This window comes from Saccopteryx bilineata, chromosome 5 (assembly GCF_036850765.1).
Source record: "Saccopteryx bilineata isolate mSacBil1 chromosome 5, mSacBil1_pri_phased_curated, whole genome shotgun sequence".
Lineage (NCBI taxonomy): Eukaryota > Metazoa > Chordata > Mammalia > Chiroptera > Emballonuridae > Saccopteryx > Saccopteryx bilineata.
This window is the reverse complement of record NC_089494.1, coordinates 174,969,282-174,991,505: the sequence shown is the minus strand read 5'-3', so window position 1 is coordinate 174,991,505 and position 22,224 is coordinate 174,969,282. Positions and strand designations below refer to the sequence as shown.

Below are 22,224 nucleotides of genomic sequence, written 5' to 3'. Positions count from 1 at the left end.
ACCTCAGTGTTACCCACCTAGAGAGGGAGAAGTTATTGTACCTGTACCTTATCCAGCTGCGAGAGACCTTAACTTTCAACTCTCAGAGAACCGGTGTTTCCTTTAATCTTAATTGGGTTGTAACAGACATATAATATTACTAGAAAGCCCGGCGGTCATACGAAATGACCGCTGTTCTAGATATTATAAATTGTAATTAAAATGATTTGTGCAAAGGTGTCTGCTAATTCAAACTGAATTACCCAGGGCAGGCGACGAGGACGCCCCTTTGCTTAGTGCCCCACGGGGTTTCCCCCTTCTACTTGCTTAATTGCTTAAAGTAGAGTGCAATGAAGGAAACCACTGGTGGTACATTTCTTAAGAGCCACCGCTAGCTCAATAAATAAAGGTGATTTAAATAATAAAATGTTAATTCACATGTCAAAGATCTCTTTGTACACAACATTTCTTGTGTAGATCTTTCCATCATTTTTAAGCTCGCCTTGCAGAGGACCATCAATTATTTTTAATTTTACGTCCGTTCTTTCACGAACTCTTGAACAGGCAACATAAAGTTTACCGTGTCCAAATGCAGGCTCAGGTAAAAAAATGCCAATATGCTTAAGCATTTGGCCCTGAGACTTATTGATGGTCATAACAAAGGCAAGTTTTACAGGAAATTGTCTACATCTCAATTGAAACGGCAACCCTGTTTGAGATGGAGCCAAATCAATTCTTGGAATGACATGTATTTCACCTTTAGAGGAGCCAGTCAAAGACTTAGCTATTATGACATTATTTTTCAATTGGAGAACCTCTAGTCTTGTACCATTGCAAAGACCCCTTCTGGTGTTAAGATTTCTTAACAGCATAATAATTGCTCCAATCTTTAACCTCAATTTGTGAGGTGGCATGCCAGAAGGCGGGACTATTTGAATGCCGTGGCAACTTCACCCCATTGGCTAGTACAGTTACGCAAGCAACCAATAAGCTATCGGCGACAAACAGACACTTAAGCCGCATATAATAAAGATATTCATTTTAGATGTACAATATAATGACTCATTACATGTACACATTGCAAAATGATCACCACAATAGGCTAGTCAACATCCAAGAGCCAGCATTTTCTTCATGTGCCAGTTGTCATAAAATTCCCCATGGGGAGTTAAAGTATCCAAGAAATCAAAAAGGTTCAGGAAGAGACCATGAGTTACCATTAAAATAAACAGCTGTATTCTAGTGTTTGTTTGTTTTTTTGAGAGAGAGACAGACAGAGGGACAGATAGGGACAGACAGGGAGAGAGATGAGAAGCATCAATTCTTTGTTGTAGCACCTTAGTTGTTCATTGATTGCTTTCTCATATGTGCCTTGACCAGGGGGCTACAGCAAACCAAGTGACCCCTTGCTCAAGCCAGCGACCTTGGGTCCAAGCTGGTGAGCTGTGCTCAAACCAACTGAGCTGGCGCTCAAGCTGGCGACCTTGGGGTTTTGAACCTGGGTCCTCCGCATCCCAGTCCGACGCTCTATCCAATGCACCAATGCCTGGTCAGACAACAGCTGTATTCTTGAACTTAGCACTGGGCTAATGCTTAAAGAGCATCCAGTCCAACCACCTCATTGTTCAGACAAAAATAGTGACAGCCTAATTTGCCCCAAAGTGCCTCATTAAGTATGGACACAGTCTAAAGAGAACCCAAGCTCTCAACACAGGTCATATTATACATTATACACCATCTGTCTTCATCACCTACTAATGCCCCTCAGTGTGTCCTGCCAGCTGTCAAGCCACCTCTTACTTCCAGATGTGCTGGGTGGGTGCTGCCTCAGCAGTGGAATAGCCTCTCTTTTGAAATACCCCATTCCAACTATGATACTATCCTATCTGTCTCTGGACACAGTGGCGGTCACAGGACAGGACCACACACCCTGCTCTGGCTCCCTTCTTTCTTCTTCTTTCTCTCAATAGTTTAGCCCCCCTCCCCAATCCGGTTCCATTCTTCTCCTCTCATTTCCTCCAAACCTTTCCTCTGAAATTGCTGTCACCACGGTACCAGAGACCTCAGAATTGTCAAATCCAATGAACACATTTTTCTGTAGTGCTTGTGAAAATTCTTTACTGGAATTTACTTGTTGTCAAAGGAGAAATACCCTGAGCACAAGGGAATGTGAGGTTATGACCGGAAGCCACAGCCACAAGCATGAAATAACTTTGTAGTCTCATTTTATCTTAAGAATTTATGTAAAATTTTGATTCTGCCCTTTTATTTAAAAGTAATGTTTTTTTAGGGGATTTGCTTATTTTAGTCGCATAACAGCATGTACCACCTGGCACCTGCATTCGGTGTGAATTTCATCCCTAACCAGGGTCCCCAGGGTATCTCCAGTAGTAGATTTTATCCCCAGGTGAGGTAGAAACTACATGAGACTCTAAATGTAAAGGCTGGAGGCTCCTGTAAGCAGGGTTCACTCTTCCATCTTCTCCCTTTTCACTTTCCTCCTTACCTTATATCCTCTGCTGGAGTGCAGAAGGAGGCTAGGATGGAAGGGAGAAAACACAGAAATGACCTGACACTTTGGCAAGCTAAGCTACTGCCTTGTGTAGTCCCAGCAACTGAGCTTTCATCCATGGAGGATAGCAGACTGTGGCGAGCTCCTGGGTAAAAGCTGCCAGTAAATCTCTTTCACTTGGGATGGCATACTTATTCACTTGTGTGTGTCACTTAGGGAAATGACAGCCAGAGATTGGGGTTATCTCACCTGATCTCAGATCTTCTTTCCAGGGAGTAGGTCAATCCCACTCCGTTCTCTGTATTCTAAATCCTCTCTCCTGACAACTTTTTATTAGAACCACAGAACTTTCTTTTGAGATATATTTTAGACCTTATTTATGCTTGAGATTTTAACTAAAATTCTCTTTTAACATCATGGTAGTTGGTTTTCAGAGTAAAATTTAGCACATATTTTTTTCTTGTTAATACAAGGAACTTCCTACTTTGAACTCTTTGTCTTGTCAGCTCAGGCTGCCATAACAAATTACCATTGACTGGGTGGCTTAAACAATAGGTAATTGTTTCTCAAAGTTTTGGAGGCTGGGAGATCAAGACCAAGGTGCCTGGTTCTTGGTGAGAGCCCTTTTCCGGTTTTGTGGTGAACCACCTTCTCACCGTGTCCTCACATGGAGGAGGGAGAAAGCTCCCATGTATCTTGTGTATCTTTCTCTTTTAATTAGGGCACTAATCCCCTCATGGAGGCTCCACCTCCGTGACCTCATCGAAACCCATTTACCCCTTTAAGGATAATACCATTACATCAGGGATTAGGGCTTCAACATATGGATTTAGGGAGGGGGAACATATATTTAGTCCATAACACTTCATAAATAACAATTCATGTGACATTTTCATAGAAGTTTTGAATTAAATTTTATGGCTAATAAAGCAGGGACTTTCAACTAGTCATGATTTCTCTCCAAATATTTTCCTATGCAGTTTCTGAGCAGATCTTCCCCCTCAGTGAATCTCTGCACTTTTGCCCTCACTTACAGCTCCTGTTTCAAGAGCAGACTGTCATAGAAATAGTTCAAGGTCCTCAAGAGCAGAATAGGTGACCCTCTGTGTTTTATGGCTCTAGATGCTTACTTTCCACATAGTATGTAAATGAATTTGCTCTTCTTTTTTCCTTCATAAGTCCCTTGAGGGAAGTGCTGGATTTTCTGTTTCTTAGCTATCAGCGGTAGCTAGAAAAATGCTTGGTGAATAATCATCATGCATTAAATTATTGCCAAATAGTTAAATAAAGACTATAACTATTTTATTCTTTTGTATGCCATTTTCCTAAACAAAGCCAAGGGCAAGGAGATTGTTGAATATCACTGATTTACCCTGGTTTGCTTACCTGCAGGGGAAGTTCATTTTGGAGTGGGGTCTGAATAATACAGAGGCCTCATCATTTGGTACGGCACATCCTAGGCATGGACAAGAGGGTCTGGAAGTACAGAAGAGGTGGTCCAGCAAGAGGAACATGACTATATATATTTACATTAGTGAGGGTAGCAATGTGCAACACAAGAGTAATGATACTAGGACATAAAATGTGTTCAGTATTCTTGGGACTTGTTTTTAGAGGAGCTAACCAAATTTCCTTTAAAAGGAAATTTAAAAGGGTGCATCATTATTTTTTTTTTTTATCCCTTTGCATGTCAGCTAGTGCAGACAGTTGAGTTGTAGATTTATTTTTAAAGCACACGATAGTAATATTTATTTTATAGGATTTTGATGCTTTTGTGAGAGGCAGCTGGAAGTGAAATTACCTTCACTCGTCCTGGCTCAGTCCCTCCGCCACTTTCTAATCATCCTTTCAAACCCACATACATTAGATAGAGTAGTTGTCCTTCAGCACTAAAGAAATGCAGCTGAGAGTTACGTTACCGTGGAAACAGAATCTTTTTTTTTTTTTTTTCCTGCAAGACACATCGCTTCATCTGCACTTTATGGAGCAGAATACATTGGTAGGGCTAGGAGGAGAATCAAATATTCTGCCTGCCAGTGTTGTACTTGGCCTTTGGGTGAATAACTGACTTTCAGTTAGAGTACTTAATACCTTTTAACTTTAATAATTATTATTACAGCTCCAACAGAATTTTATTTGGAAAAGAGTAAATATTTAAATTCTTTCAAACTAGATGACTTTTGTGAAAGAAAATGAAAGGGAATTTACAATAAACTGTTTCATTATGTACAAAATACATGTCTTTGTCCTTTGTTTTTTGACCTTCTGACTTGATCCTATTGTGGATTTAAAAGAGTGTCCTTACCTCTTTGTCTCTAAGCTGCTTTGTAGTGAACATACATATTTACAACTTCTTGTGCTGGGCTGTGTGGATTGAGATCCTCTCTCCTTGACTTCCTCTGAGCTTCCTCTGTGCCTGGAGCTCACTCCTTCACCCAGCCCAAGTCCTCACTCCTATCTGCCACCTGGCTTTGTCCCTAGGAGGCTCTCCTCATCTTATGCCCAACCCTAAATTTAGTCACTATCCTATATTATTTTCTCTTTATATAACTATTATATTTCTTACTCTGTGTTGCTAACTGTCTTAAAGAGAAAATCTACAAGGCCTTCGATGCTAGAAGAATCAACTCAGTACAATCCCAGAAACAAAACTAGAATTCTTCATCCCTTCAGTTCCAAAGATTCCCACCATTGCTGAGTTTCTGAACAAGTCCAAAAAAACACTATTAAAACACACACAGAGTCTTAAGTATAATCACAGGGAAATTCCATATAATAAAAAGGAAAGAAAAGCCTTTTATTGGCTGGATGTAAATTAGAAAAGTACTGATGTTTTAATTCTAGAGATAGTAGAGCAACAGTAACAGACAAGCGACATTAATTTAGCAATTCATCAGTGCTGGGCACTTTCTACATCCATATCCCATTTAATTCTCAAATTCATCTCAAGAGTTACTATAACTTATGCCCATTTTACAAATGATAGAATTGAGGCTCAAAGATTTTTTAAAAAGTTGTTCCCAAAGTCACCACGCAAACCCCACATAACAATGTTTTCTGAATCTTTCCAACTGACTCACTTTATACAATATCCAGCAAAGCTCTGATGTGTGGAGAGCTAAAACCTAGGAAAAGAAAAATGAGAAGAACTTGGTCTCTAATCCTGGTTTCACTAATGGACAACATGAAGATCAAATGACAATTTGAAAACACAAAATGAATAAATTTCCTGCTACCTATAATCATAATCTACACCAGATCTTTCCACTGACACCATCTAGCAGTCCTGGACTAAGAATCTAGGTTCCCATTGCTGGGACTTTGGGAAAATCATTTATTTCTTGTAAATTCAGATTTGTCTATTCTTATTTAATAAGGATAAATAACCTCTTATCTTTTTATATATAGGGAGTTTAGCAGCTAATGGGAGGAAAGCAGTTTGAAAATACAAAGGGCACTTTATTTCTGATGAAAGAATGACTTATTGTTATTATAATAGCTGAAGATTAGTAGGTCTATATCACTTCCAATCAATTCAGTGCCAAATCATTATCAAGTCCAAATCAGCAATGCTTTTGAGAGCAGGCCCTATGACATTATTACTATTATTATTGTTATTATTATTATTATTGGTGTATGTGTGTATCCCAAATCATCTTAACACAATGTGGGGTTGGGTTGTTGATGCTTGACACACATTTTTAAGTGAAGAAGTGAGTGATTAAATCAAACCATAGTTTAATATTTATTTGAGTTATCAGTTATAGAATTAATTTCATCATATAAAAATAATTTCTTTTTTTGTTGTTTTGGTTTTTTTGTTGTTGTTGTTTTTTTACAGTGATAGAGAGAGAGTCAGAGAGAGGGATAAATAGAGATAGACAGGAACGAAGAGAGATGAGAAGCATCAATCATTAGTTTTTCGTTGCGACACCTTAGTTGTTCATTGATTGCTTTCTCATATGTGCCTTGACTGTGGGGCTACAGCAGACCAAGTAACCCCTTGCTCGAGCCAGTGACCTTGGGTCCCAGCTGGTGAGCTTTGCTCAAACCAGATGAGCCCAGGTGACCTCGGAGTCTCGAACCTGGGTCCTCCGCATCCCAGTCCGACGCTCTATTCACTGTGCCACCGCTCAGTCAGGCAATATCAAAATAATTTCTTAAATGCCTAAACACAATTAGCCGAAGTTACTTTATGAAAAAATAGTCATAATCTTTGTTCATAGTAATATCTAATTAACATAATTTATTATATCCATTATTTTAACAGAAATAATGGCCAATTTTTTTTCTTACCACATATAAGAAAATAATTTATTTCTTTAAACTTCATTACCTGCCTTTCAGAGAACCTCGGGAAATGTTAGTGGAATAAATATGAAAAAATAATTTACCTAACACCTAAAATTTCACTTCCCATACTTTTAATAAATTAATAACTGCTCCATTCTGAACATTTACTGTGTAGATACTATACTGCGAATTTCACACACAGTATGTCTTTAACTTTTATAATGACCCTATGAAGTTGGATCTATTTTTGTTCCCATTTTATAGATGAGGAAATAGGTTCTGAGGTTAAAAATCAATTGTCCAAGTCCTAACCTGTCCAAGTGTGTTGCACAGCCTGATGCAAACTGTTGGGCAAACAAGTTTGTAACAAGTGTTCTTTAGGTTTGCTCACTTGTATTGGGGCAGCACCACGTGTGTATAGTCTACGGAAGGCTACAAGTGCTTGCCCTCAGGGCAGCAGATTGCAACTTGCAGATTGCCTGCCTCCAAGCGGAGGGGCTATTTGCCAGAGAAGGGGTATTTCTGCCAGGCCTGTTTTGCTGGGGAGTCCTGAGGAACTTGGGAGCCCTGCTGAGGCTGGTGAAGGCCTGCAAGTCCCATGAGTCCGGAGAGCATCGAGGCTTGGGAGCCCTGAGTGAGAGGGAAGCGGTCTTCCCTGCCTGTTTGCTTGTCCATCATTAGGAGACTTTAATAAATGGAATGTGCCGCCAATTTCTGACTACACAGTTCCTTTACCATCTGCCCGAATCCAGTGGGAACCTGCATCTACGTGGCCACTGTGATGGCCACCTGCCTTATACAAACCCGTATGGACCGACTGTAAAATGCTGCCCTTAGCCAGGCTCCTGCATGCCAGCCAAGTGCACAGTCACCTCTGGGAAAACCAGCTTTTCTTTGCCTCCTATCTCCATTAGCTCTTTATCCTTTGTTTTATAAAAGAAAGGTAAGGAGGAAAGAAATAAGTAGGGAGAGCAAAAAAGAGGAAGGGAAGAAGGGGGAAATGGGGGGAGGGGGTCACTCAGTATCTTCCACCCCTTCTAAATCGCCCTGGGGATAAGTGGGACACAGCCAACTTTTTAAGACTAATCAATGTTGCTGAATAGTAAATATGTAAAGTGCCGGTTGGGTCTGACTCGGAACATTTTGCCTTTGTTTTACATTTATCAGGAGAAGTATTCTTGCAGATTAAAGGGCCCCTGGAAGATATTTATAAAACCTACTGCTACCACCACGACGAAGCGCACTGTGTACTGGAGTCCTATGAAAAGGAGGAGGAGCTGAAAGAGCATTTGAGCCTCTGCATCCAGTCCTTAAAGTAAGGTCTTTTCAAAGGATGATTTCCACACGCTCTTGGTTGCCTAGCAGGGAACATTTTAACTGGATGTGGATGAAAGGTCTCACGTAAATCCTAGGTTTTATGAGGCTGGCAGAAAGCTCTACTCTGCGTTCTCTTTGAAAAGCTGACATGCCAAAAACCCTGATTGACTTTTTCTTTCCCCTTGCAAGGATAACGAAAAATAACATAGGAGAAAATTCAGGGCTTTGTAGAAATAGAAAAATGCAATATCAAAAAGTGAAATGTAGAAGAAGAACCCCTCCTTAAAGCTGTTATTTGCCTGCTCCACATAGATCAAGGAATAGGGGGGCCAACATGAGGTACTGTGACCCCTGCAGCACATGGAATAATTAAGTCACAGGATGCTCCTGACTCTCTCAGTGGCCCTCACCTGCCCCGGAGGGGAGATTGGAGAACACAAGTCAGGCCCTGTTAAAGTCTTTCTCAGAAAAATTAGTCAAGCCTTCTTCCTCATTCCTAAATTGTTGGTGGGCAATGCTACTTAATATACATTTTTATCTAGAAAAAATACCTATGCACTATAAAAATCTGAAAAATAAGGCTCTGACCAGTTGGCTCAGTGGTAGAGTGTTGGCCAGTGTGTGGATGTCCTGGGTTCGATTCCCAATCAGAGCACACAGGAGAAGCACCCATCTGCTTCTCCACCTCTCCCCCTCTCCTTCCTTTCTATCTCTCTCTTCCTCTCCCTCAGCTAAGGCTCCATTGGAACAAAGTTGGCCTGAGGATGGCTCCATGGCTTCTGCCTCAGGCGCTAGAATGCCTCTCGTTGCAATGTAGAAATGTCCCAGATGGGCAGAGCACCGCCCCTAGTGGGCATGCCGGGTGGATCCCAGTCAGGCGCATGTTGGAGTCTGTCTCTTTGCCTCCCCACTTCTCACTTTAGAAAAAAAAATCTGAAAAATACAAAAAAACATAAATAAGATTTTAAAAAAAACCCTCATTATTTCACATATTAATTCCTCTCTAAACCGTGTATTAATAACCATTGTTTGCATTTTCTTCTGAGCTTATCTCTATGCATAAATATGGACATGTGTTTTGGGGGATTCTTTTAAATTGGATCAGTGTCTCACTGTATATATAGTTTTCTATGGTATGAATCGTAAAGCCATAATTTCTGCCCAGTGGTTCTTTTGTGGTCTTTCATTTCTCAGGATTAGCTATTGTCAAATGTTTTTGATTAGGCTGAGAATTAACCAAACAGAGAGAGTTGTGGTGTATAAGTTAATGTACACCAAGAGTCTGACCCTCTGGTTCATCCCCTCTATTTATGCTCGTGTAGGGTATGGTAGCTGAATTAAAATGAATTCGGGAGACTGAGACTACTCTGAAGAAGGTCTTTCCAGGAGAGAAGTGAGACTGAAAGTAGGTTTAAATTGGGCCTGAAGAACTTTTAAAAACTAACTTTATTGCCCTCTACTGGTCATCAAGCTATTACAGTTTTTCATTCCCATGCTGTGGAAAAGAGAACACTTTTAAGTCACTAAATAGCAAGAATTTCTTTAGTGCTTGTGCTATACCCAGCATTGCTCTGGGAGCTGAAAGCACAAAAATAAGTAAGTCTTAGACTCTGCCCATAAAGAGCTGAAAGCCATCAGCTAACTCTTGAAGATAGTCTGTGATGAATAGCTCCAGGTCATTATTTTCCCTCTATTTGAAGTTTAATTCAGTGTTAGCAAATCAATTGAGAGAAACCTTGAAGTTTGAAGTTGTAGTTGTCTAAATAAATTAATATGTGACATAATATAAATATACTTGAATATTTATAAATAATATAAGTATATAAAATATAATAAAAATAATATAAATATATTGAGTATGTAAATATACTTTCTTTCCTAAGAAGAAATAATAAAAATTATCCTGGGTGTGAATGAACACGTTTTTTATCTAATCAAATAAATGTCTGCATTGAGCCATTTTCCTTCCTCAGTTTCTAGAATGAGAGAAATCGTTTATACAGTAGGGGAACAACTAACAACTTGGGTCATCACTCCAGCGCCGGGCCCAGGAATAGCATTGCATATGGGAAGAGGATGTAGTTCATTACTTTGGTACTTGCTCTTAACAGCTGACCAGAAGTGGAGCTGTATGTTCGGAAGGAATAAACATTAGTTTATTTATTAAGCTTTTGACTCCTAAGAGAAAAAAATTGACCATGCCAGAATACTCCACTAGGCAGTAGAGCTTCCATATCTTACCCCTTAAAAAGCAGCTACAGGCAGAAGGAATTTTCACAGTTTATGAAGTCCGAATTATAAAAATTGCATTCAGACCCAATGGTTTATTTGATTTCTTTCTGAAAGCCTCGAGTTATTGCCCTGATGATGTTCCAAATTGTGTATATTCAGCACCAGTCTGATTTTAGGGAACGATTTTAGGCACCGGAAGGTGCTAAAGTTTAGAAAGCACAAAATCCAAAGCAAGTAATATTGACAGAACTATTTTTTAAGGAAAAGAAAATCAAAATAAAATAGCTTAAGTTAGAGCTATTTTCCCAAAAGTTGCCTTTCCATGAATGTAAAGTTAATGATGAATTGTACTGGTATGCCTAAAAGCTGAGAGTAGAATTATTGGCATGACTATAATACTGACCTCAATTGAGCTAAACTTTAAATTCTGAGAAACAGGTTTTCAAACAGGTTTATAGGCCAAAGAGAGACTGGAACACCCAAGGGCTCCGTTAACCTTGCCAAGTAATCAGTCAAAGCTTTTACAGTGGCTCTGCCTTTTCCTTGTGGCCAAACAGCAGAGCACAAGTGCACAGCTGCGAATTCTGAATAAATATTAGGTGTGGCTTCCATTTTCTGCCTTGCACTGGATATTAGAATAAGTGGATCTGAAGCAATATTCACGACAGGTGTGGCTTCATGCTTAAGAAGTTAAAGCAGGCCCTGGCCGGTTGGCTCAGCGGTAGAGCGTCGGCCTAGCGTGCGGAGGACCCGGGTTCGATTCCCGGCCAGGGCACATAGGAGAAGCGCCCATTTGCTTCTCCACCCCTCCGCCACGCTTTCCTCTCTGTCTCTCTCTTCCCCTCCCGCAGCCAAGGCTCCATTGGAGCAGAGATGGCCCAGGCGCTGGGGATGGCTCTGTGGCCTCTGCCTCAGGCGCTAGAGTGGCTCTGGTCGCAACATGGCGACGCCCAGGATGGGCAGAGCATCGCCCCCTGGTGGGCAGAGCGTCGCCCCATGGTGGGCGTGCCGGGTGGATCCCGGTCGGGCGCATGCGGGAGTCTGTCTGTCTATCTCTCCCTGTTTCCAGCTTCAGAAAAATGCAAAAAAATAAAAAAAATAAAATAAAAAAAAAAAAAGAAGTTAAAGCAGATTTTAAAGCAACTTAAGTTGCACTTTAACCAAAATTGACAGAAGTTTTTTGAGGGCTTAAATATTTATTGAGTGCTAGATAATGTTGAAAACATTTAAAATATATATGTGTAAGCATAGTTCTTGCCTCCTAGGAACATACCTTCTTGTGGAGTAGATAAACAAAACCATCTGAAAAGTTTAATAACAATACCGGAGTTAATTTAAATAACACACCAGAAGCTGTCACAGTAAGGCTCAAGACTAATTTTTAAGAAGATGGTAGAAAGATTGTTTGGCTCTAACAGATGTGAGCTCATAACCTTTGGCTATTCTTTGAAGCCCAGTAACTTTCAAAAGAGAAAATAAGATTTGTATCCCGAAAAGGATTTTGAATCTCTTTGAAATGTTAGGGTAGTGTTTCTTGGTGTGTGTGTGTTCCCCTGCATCTGATCAACCAGGGACGTGTTCAAAGTGCAGATCCCTAAATTCTGCTGCAGACAAAGAAAAAAAAAGATGGCTGAGGGTTCAATCTAGGAATCAGCACCTTAACCAGCACCCTCAGTGACTGCGGGTACACAGTACACACACACACACACACACACTCCAGAACTACTTTAAAAGGAGAAATGCCCAGTTCTCTCCCGCTGCTTTCCCTAAAGCACCTGGGCTTTTTCCTGACTTAGATACAATCTAAGCAGTAATTTCAGGGTTTAGAAACCTTACAAAGAAAAGATAAAACCTATCCAGAAGCACAGTCCATATCTGCATCTACAGTGTACAAATTGAAAATCTGCAGGTTTACACACTTGCATTAGTGACCCCTCCAATTACAGGAAATAACTGTATTAATGCAGTATCTAAATTTATGGAAGTTATTTGCTGAAGATCTAGTTACTAAGCCTCTTTGGGGTTATTTAAGGTTACTCATCTGTATGAGAAAAGTGAAAAATAAGATAGCTATAAATGCCAGGGTAGCTATAATTAGAATAGCCTGTCTGCTACCTCCTTTTTCTGTTTTTCTAGTTATAAATACCACCATATCTCTGCTGCCTTTCGGAGGCCCTAGAGATCTGTTTATTCTGTAATAGAAAAAGAATGAAGGGGCTTTTCCAAACTTTTTGGTACCTGGAAGATACATTTTTAGCTTCACAGCTAGTTGTTATAAATTTATCTACGTTTTTCTTCCTAAGTCCATCATCCATAGAAGGAAAACTTCTAACTTACAGTCATCTGGGTGCTTTGGCTGCTCAACTTCCTGCAAAAGCTTCTCCATTCAGGGAGAGAGCTACAAGTTAATGCAAAACAAACTCTAAAGGAACAGATTTCGGTTTGTTTGCCACATTTTTTATTTCGCAACATTATTGTAATGAAATATTCCACATAAAAATTAACATCACTTTTTGAAATTCTTTCAGGTCTTTGTTATGTGGCATCATGTCTAAACAAAGACTATAATCCTTAAGGAATAGTCACATAAAAACTTTTGTTAATGTGAGTCAAATTATAATGAGCCCATGAAGGTAGGCACTGTGTGGTTAAGAAGGTAGGGGATATGGCTGTAGATAGATATATTAGGTTAATTTATCCCATATAGGGGTAAATGAGCACAGTTTAACTTCTTCCCAAATCTCCTCAGCTGGGATTAACTTCTAGGAAATGCCTATCCTCAAAGAGAGATTAAAATAAAATAAATGAGCTAATAAAAGGAGATGTTATATGTTGCATCATCACTATTTCACTATGCCAGCAGAAGCCTGCTGAAGGTCTCTCGGGTTCCTTTTCTTAAATGTTACACCTACCTTCTGTGATAACATTTAGGTTTTACTTTATTAAAAGTAAGCAAAATAGGATAAAATTTTTCATTGTTTTCTCTAGAAGTGAAAAGAACAATCTTTTCTTTCAATTTCAAAGTATGTGTTTTGGTTCCAAAATGATCGCATTGTCTACTTGTTTGTTTCCATAGAAAAAATTGCAAACTGGGAAAATAAAATTTCTCGTTAGAAGGGAAATAAGAGAAACAACGTGAGCCTAAGGAAATGAATGAAGGGAAAGGAATATTGGGCAAGGGGTTAGTGGAGGTGCAATTTCTTTTATTAAAGTAAGAGTTCTTCAAGCTTGTTAACGATCACAAAAATCCAGCACAGGGACTTATCTCTGAATTTTTCTCAATCACTGAATATGAAAAGACCATCTACTATTATGGGATGGGGTTAAACTTTTTCTATACTGAAAACATTTCCTGTATTCCAAAAGACTGGAAACCAGAGATCAAGGTGCTCATGTTACTAATACTGGTACTTGGCTGTAGCCACATGAGGCTTTTGGAGAAAAACTTTATCACCCTTATTCCTGAAATTTAACTCGAATGATCCCCACCTTTTATTATTAATTCGTTAATTTGACAGATATGTTTTGCCCTCCAGCCATATGCCAGTCACTTTTTCAGGTGCTAAGTCTCCAGCAGAGAACCAAGCAAGCACAAATCAGTGCCCACATGGGCATGCAGAGCCAAGAGACAGACAATAGACTAAAGAAGCATACAGTATGTTATGTAGAAAGCGACAAATCATAGTGGAAAGATATAAAGCAGGGAGTGAGGGTAAACAATACAGTGGGAGGCAGGATGCAATTTTTAAAAGGTTGATCAGGTAAAGCATCACTGGGAAGAAACATTTAAGCAAAGAGCTGAAGGAGATACGGATGAGCCCCACTTGGAGGAAAAGCTACCAGGCAGGACAGCGTATGCGAAGACCTTCAGGCAAGAGCCTGTCTTCTGGCTTTGGCGGGAGCAGGAGGCATGTGGGGTTGCCACAGATGGGAAAGGAGAGATCAGCAAGAGAGGAGGCAGAGGGACAGAGGCGAATTTAATGGTGGGCGCACCAGGCGCACGCCCTGGACGCCTACTTCTGAAGGGTTTCGCAAAACCCAACTTTACACTTTTCTAATGGCATCAGATCTGGTTTGACATGTGCAATTTTAACATTAATAGCACATACTATTTTTTATTTATTTAAAAATATGGTTAACTTTTTTTCCCCGTCTCTCTCTCAATTTTTAAAGGGGCCCAATATTTGCTTCTGCGCCCCGGGCCTCAACAGACCTTAATCGGCCTCTGCAGAAAGAGGGGGGGAGGCAGAGAGAGAGGTGGTGGGGGAGGCGGAGAACATTGCCTTGGAAGGATTTCAGTTTTACATGAGCAAAATGGAAGGCACAAAAGCTAGCAATGCCGTGTGAAAGTTTCTGTGAAATTTTCTTGATGAGTAAGTGATTGTTTATCATCTGCATCACACTATATACAGAGATAGTACAGAGCACAGTCGTTTTCTGCAGGTCAATCACTATTTCCTTTGTAATCTTGTAATCTCAGTTTCTCTTATTATTGTTTAATAGATTTTTTTTAATAATGTAAAACTATAATCTGAATCAACTGTTTTTTAACCTTATACTATAAAGTGCATTATGCTAAAATGGTGCATACATACTAAAATAAAATTTTAGGGACATGATTATATAAGAATGAAACCAATTCTATAAAACATTCATAAAAATGACATTTTCTGTAATAAAATTTAAAAAATTTCAAAAATGTTTGTATATTACCTTAAATATGTGGATTTACATGAACTTATGTTTTTCCCCCTTCTCTTACAGGAAAATATACATGCAAGAGTAAGTACTTTTATCTTAATAATGAAAATCAAATATAAAAATCATAAGAAAAAGCTGTTGAATATCTCTTTACAAATCAGAATTTTTTGTTTTTACAATTATGTCTATTGCTTTTAATAAATCTAGGTTTCAAAGGCGTTTGCCATAGACATTATTGGTGCATTTACTTCCAATTTGTCTGAGGTGATCTTATATATTAAATTCTTAATGTGTGGATTTTACTAAACTTTTAGTAAATCCTGGGATATACAGTGGTCCCTCATCTATAGTGGGGTTAGCTTCCAGAACCCCCCACGATAGGCAAAAATCCATGAATTAGAGACCTTATATTTATTCTATTATTTATATATATATTTAAGGCTTTATAAACCCTCCCCACACTCTTATAAACCTTACCCACACTGTTATTAACTTTCCCACACTCTTACAAATACTTCCTATGCCCACAAACACTTTCTGTACTCTTAAACCTATGTAATTTTAACAACATATTAAATTCTATATGGGTACTCACCAGTGAATATATAGCAATATTCTCTTAATATGTTTAAATTAATATTTTTATATTGTTTTCCATTTTTTAGGCTAGAAAATGCTTATTTTACCACAAAAATAATTAAAGTAATAAATATATAAAAATACCTATATCCCACAAAATCCCACGATATAGTGAAAAATTTGCAATACAAAATTAGTAATATACAATTTAAAAATCCACGATCCAGTGAGACCGCAAAAAGTGAACCACAATATGGCAAGGGGCGACTATAATTTACTTAAATCACAAGTTTGCTGATGCCAGAAATTCTCCAGAAACTGCTCATCACACAAATATTTAGGCATCCAAACATTTTTTCCTAAGAATAACATTAATCTAAAAACATTTCAGATTAATACAATAATATCTTTGAAGTTTCTATAGATTAATGTACAAAAGAAAAGACTCCATAAGCATTATAGTAAAATAGTGGGTTACTTCTCATTTGGACTCACATGATTTATAAAGAAAAAAAATCATACCCACATATATAGAATGAAAATAAAATATTAAGATGAAATAATTGGTCACTAAGACAGTATTGAAATTATAAAAGCAACATACCTACATGCACTTTGGAAGATGCCCATTTTTATATTAAAAAGCATGTTTAGGCCTGACCTGAAGTGGCACAGTAGATAAAGTGTCTACCTGGAACGCTGAGGTCGCTGGTTCGAAACCCTGGGCTTGCCTTGTCAGGGCACATATGGGAGTTGATGCTTCCTGCTCCTCCCCCTTTCTCTCTCTTTCTCTCTCTCTCACTTAAAATGAATAACTAAAGTCTTAAAAAATTAATTGAAAAGTAATAAATAATAAAAAGGATGTTTAGTCTGAATAATATGTGAAAAGATGATATTGATTTACATACAAATTCAAATTTGTAGAACCTGAAAAAGCACATGCTTGGCTTAACATGGTCAGCAACTCCATAGGGTCCTGAGTTCCTACTCTGTTTGTGTGATTACTGAGGAGCCACTGCGCCACCTCACCCACAGGTGTTGTAAAGTACCAAAAGCTACAGAATTAATATTAATATTTTGGGAGGCTTGAAGAACATTTTATTAATTTGGGTTAAGGTGTGCAAAGAAATTGTGAGAAATAGTCTCTGTACTGTGTGATTGGCATGACCAGGATGGCCCTTGGTGTTGTATTGTAAATGCAAAGGGGAGGAAAACATGGATTCCCAGACATTCCACCATGCCTGTAGGGAAAGGGGTGAATGGCTAGCCAGGTACAGGGAGAGAAAAGCCAAAATAAACCTTTTCTTATAGCAATGAACCATTTGCGGGCATTTGTCCCCACGGAAACTACCTCTCCTATGTAAATGCGTGTGGTTAACACGTGTGACTCTGGACAGAGAGATGGCGGATGAACACTACAAAATATAGGAGTGCCTTTTAATATGTAAAGAGACATCTTTCTACCATTGTGTTGATTTGTAGATTTTATTTTCTCCAAAATGATGTATGGCTTGCAAATTGAACATGGTCCTATCATGTTAAAGGACATATGACTATAACCAATAGTGGTAAAGGGCTCCTAATTACAATTTTTGCTTCTGTACTTCCCACTTACAAAACTATAAAAACTAGGTAAAACAAAGGGCCGGCGCACTTTCCCTCAGACAGAGTTGCCACCGTTTGGCCAAGCTAGACAATAAAGCTTTGATGTGTAATCAATGGACTTTGTTCATGTCTTCAATGTTTCGGGTCCCTCCGGATTAGGCTTAACAATTACGTGTGTGTGTGTGTGTGTGTGTGTGTGTGTCCTTGTATATTCTACTCTGGAAACTTTACATTGAGAAATACAAGACTTACAAAATAAAAATTATATTAATTTAACCTGTAAATACCTGTCATTCATGCTTTGGTACAGAACAGCCATGAGGAAAGACAAAATCCCAGAAGTGAAGTGGAAGAATCAGGCATCATCCTGAAGACTGTGTACTAAGGCTTTATACCTTTGCCACATTGAGAAGTTAGCTTTTACATACCGAACAAGCACCCACTTTATCACTTTATGTTTTTTCTTTCAAAAGTAAAAAATCTTATTAAATAAACAGATATGAGTAGGTTTGTTCAATGAGTTTCCAAATCTGGGATCACTTGAATTTGAAGATGTGCTTAATAAGAGAAGAGGGCCTTTTAGTCCTTCCACACAGCAGTGCCTTAGCTGATGAGGATTGGGGCGAGGGTGAGAACTGCTGTCTCATGATAAAGCCTGTGCCCCTGGCATCATTATGCTAGGACTGGAGGGTCACATAGCTGGATGACTAGAGAAGAACTTAATATGCTAAAAATTCTGGTTATCTTTCTTTTCCTAAAGCTTAAGTCTTTATGAGAGAGAGAGAGAGAGAGATTCAGAGGAGAGTGAAAAATTAATTTCTTTTAATACAGTTAGCATTCATAGGCTGCTTCTCACAGAATACCTGTACTACTGAATTTGAACAACCAGTACTACTGAATTTGCTTAAAAAATTGCACTGGCTTTTTTAGTGGTACTGCAGTATAGGAATTGGCAGGCTGTGTATGTCCCTCTAGCCTATTCTATACATCAAGAACTGAAAAGGGGGAAGAGTATTCACAGCCAGCATGTGGCTGGATGAACATCAAAGCTATGTCTGCCATGAGCTGTCTTCCTTCCTGTTTCTCTCACTCAGGACATGAGTCACACAAGCTGCAACATAACAGGGTAAAAGGCAATGCCAAGTGCAGTGTAATTGTTAGGCTCCTTAGCAGCTAGAGCCAGTAATGTTACAGCCCAGAGTGCATTTAGGAGGAGTGGGGATTTTAATGGCTTAAAAAACAATCCCTTACTTACGGAAACTGACATTTTTGGGTTTTTTAATCAACATTTTTAAAAATACAGAGAAAGACAAAGATATTTTATAACTTCTAAAAATGATTACTTTGAATTACAATCTTATGCATACTACATCAAAGACAGTATTAAAGTGATAAGAATCACAGAATCTCCCACCAAAATGTCACCCCCACAAAAAAAAAAAAAGCATCTGATACAATCCCATGTTCTAAAGCAAGAAATACATATGGTATTTCCCCATGTATAAGACGCACCGTTTTTCGAAAAATTTGGAGCCTAAAAACTGAGTGCAACTAATACAGTGGTTGTAGATTTTTTTTACTTGAATTCCTTGCTTGAGGAGTTGTATGAATTTTATGATGAATAAAACTTGAATTCAATGACTTTATGTAATACTTTTTTTTTTCCAAATTTCGGGCCCCAAAAATAAGGTGCATCTTATACATGGGAGTGTCTTATACATGAGGAAATACGGTAAATATTCTAAATTTAGCTCCAGAAATGCACTGTTAGATTTTCATGTTTTTACACTTTTCTGAATGTGTTCTATGTCTGACCAACTATTCCAACCTTTGACTGTCACGGTTCCTATTATCTCAAAGTGTTACAAGTTTTTTTCACTTTTCTTGAGCTTTGCATTTTTAAAACTATTAAAGAAACTGCAAAATATGAAAAATTAAAATGAGGACAGTAAAGACAGTTAATGGTCACGTTTCCAAGTTAACTACTGTAACATTGTTACAATGTAAAGTTGCTGACTTTACTTCTATTTTTTCTCTACATATACATGTATTAACTAAAATAGGACCTCTATTTTATTTTTATATATTTTTATATATTGTATTTCTTCTTATGTCACCTTGCTACCTCATTCATCAATACAACCCAGGCATTTTTTTATGTACTAAACATAAATTCCCTTTTCTCTAGGACTGCATAATACTCTATCTGATGTATAGATAGTAACTTAATTTACTAAACCCTTATAGATATTTGAATTGTGTATGTCTTGTAAAGATTGATGCTGTGTGTTTATTCTTATATATGATCTCTGTACAATAATTTGATTATTTTCTTTCTTTTTTTTTTTTTTTTTTTTTCATTTTTCTGAAGCTGGAAACAGGGAGAGACAGTCAGACAGACTCCCGCATGCGCCCGACCGGGATCCACCCGGCACGCCCACCAGGGGCGACGCTCTGCCCACCAGGGGGCGATGCTCTGCCCATCCTGGGCGTCGCCATGTTGCGACCAGAGCCACTGTAGCGCCTGGGGCAGAGGCCACAGAGCCATCCCCAGCGCCCGGGCCATCTTTGCTCCAATGGAGCCTTGGCTGCGGGAGGGGAAGAGAGAGACAGAGAGGAAAGCGCGGCAGAGGGGTGGAGAAGCAGATGGGCGCTTCTCCTGTGTGCCCTGGCCGGGAATCAAACCCGGGTCCTCTGCACGCTAGGCCGACGCTCTACCACTGAGCCAACCAGCCAGGGCCTGATTATTTTCTAAGGATGAATTTCTCAAAGTGGGATTACTAGACCAAAGGTCATTTGAAATTTCAGAAAAGCTTAACTAATGTACATTCCCACCACCCATATAGGAGTTGTCCATTTATCTACTTGCCAGCACTAGATAATTAATATTTGTATCTTTGAGACATGTGGCAATGTAAATAGGCCAAAAATAGTAATGTATTGCTTTAATTTTTATTAATAATGACCTTGAGCATGTTTCATATATGCATAAGCATTTGTATTTCACTACTAAGTTAATTTTTATTGATTGTTCACTTGTATTGAGATATTCATCCTTTTCTAATAGATCAATAATGGCTCTTTAATTAGCAAATGTATTAACTCCCTTTTTTTCTTGTGTACTATAAATAATTTTTCAGCTTATCATTTAACTTTTAACAGTTTACAGCTTATTCTACTTTTGTACCATTATATAGAGTAAATTTTTAAATAGATTTATTACTTTTTTCACTGTGGCTTCTGGATTTTGTGTCTTGCTTAGAAACTCCAAGATTGCTTTTAAAGGGTAATCCTATGATTACTTTAAGTTCTTGTATAGTTTCATTTTTAACATTTAAATCTTTGATCTAGCTAGAAATTATTTTGGTGTGAAGAATTTATTTTACCATTTTTCTATATGGCTAGCTAATTACCACAGCACTCAATATTGAATAGTTAATTTTTCCACTGTGTAGGAATGTCATACTTATCATGTACTTATTCTCTACACACACCTCTATATATTTTCTAATTTTCTATTTTGTGCTAAACTCCTCTGATTTTTCAATTTTATATTTTAATATCAGGTCTAACAAATCTCAGTTCAGTTCTCTTCCTTTCAGAATTTCTTGGGTCTTCTTGCACGTTTCCTTCTTTAAAAACTTCTTTGGGCCCTGGCCGTTTTGCTCAGTGGTAGAGCATCGTCCCGGCATGTGGATGTCCAGGGTTTGATTCCCAGCCAGGGCACACAGGAAAAGTGCCCATCTGCTTCTCCACCCCTCCCCCTCTCACTTCTCTCTCTCTCTTTCTCTTCTTCTCCCTTCCTGCATCCATGGCTCAATTGGAGAGAGTTGGCTCCAGGTGCTGAAGATGGATCCATGGCCTCTGCCTCAGGTGCTAAAAATTGGCTGTGGTTGCAATGGAGCAAGAGCCTTAGATAGGCAGAGCATTGCCCCCTAGTGGGCTTGCTGGGTGGATCCCGGTAGGGACACATGTGGAAGTCTGTCCCTGCCTCCCCTCCTCTCACTAAAAATAAAAGAATAAAATAACATTTTTGTTAAAATTATATGTACCATGGTTTATTTATGTATTTATTTATTTTAGGTGAGAGGAGGGGAGATAATGAGCCAGACTCTCACATGCACCCCAACCAGGATCCACCTGGCAACCCTATCTGAGGCCAATGCTCAAGTACTGAGCTATTTTTAGCATCTGATGTGCTCAGAACAACCCAGCTACCCTTAGTGCATGGGGCCACATTGGAACCAATCAAGTCACTGGCAGGAGGGGAAAAGGGAGAAAAAGAGTGAGAAAGGAGAAGAGAAGCAAATGGTTGCTTCTCCTGTGTGCCCTGACCGGGAATAGAACCTGGGATGTCATACACCCATCAGGCTGATGCTCTATCCACCGAGCCACTGGCCAGGGCCTGTACCATGGTTTAAAAAGTCAAATAGTTTTACACGATTTAAGAAAAATAGTAGTCTTTATCTCTCCTACCTGCTATTAAATGCTCTTTAGGAGAACACCAGCATTTTTACATCTTTTTGTTGACTCTTTTGGAATTTATCTTCCTGACATTAAAAACATGTTTGATTTCAGCTTTTTGGATATTATGTATTGACTTTTCCATGTAGAAGACAATAATTTATCAATACCACACATGCACACATGCACACACACACACACACATTCACACATTTTTCTCATCTCTCCATTCTCCTTATATAGTTACATATAATTTGGATCAGAGCAATAATCAGTGTTTGAATGATTATATCTGAGTATATCTGAGTAAATTTCTTTTCAGAGCTAAACCTTAGACTAAATGATTACTTGTTTTTCTGGGAGTAAACTATTGTCTTTTTTTTTTCATTTTCTTAGTTTTCTTTATGCTAATCATTAATGCCTAGCTCATATCCAGTCGTATTTCAAAACACCCAGGTGCTTATGCATACTATCAATTCCATCTCCTTCAAAAAGTTTCTTCCAGAGCCCTCTGACCTTGAGTGTGGACTGTGACACTGGGC

General features: G+C 38.7%; 1 protein-coding gene across 2 annotated transcripts in view; it reads left to right on the top strand.

Moving 5' to 3' along the window:
- The window catches only part of ARHGEF38 (Rho guanine nucleotide exchange factor 38), a 161,633-nt gene that overhangs the window by 95,347 nt on the left and 44,062 nt on the right, over positions 1-22,224 (top strand). For both annotated transcript variants that reach the window (XM_066232464.1, XM_066232463.1), the window contains exons 4-5: positions 7,952-8,099; positions 15,098-15,115. In XM_066232464.1, the coding sequence (XP_066088561.1) occupies positions 7,952-8,099; positions 15,098-15,115 (166 nt within the window). The remainder of the gene's footprint in view (positions 1-7,951; positions 8,100-15,097; positions 15,116-22,224) is intronic.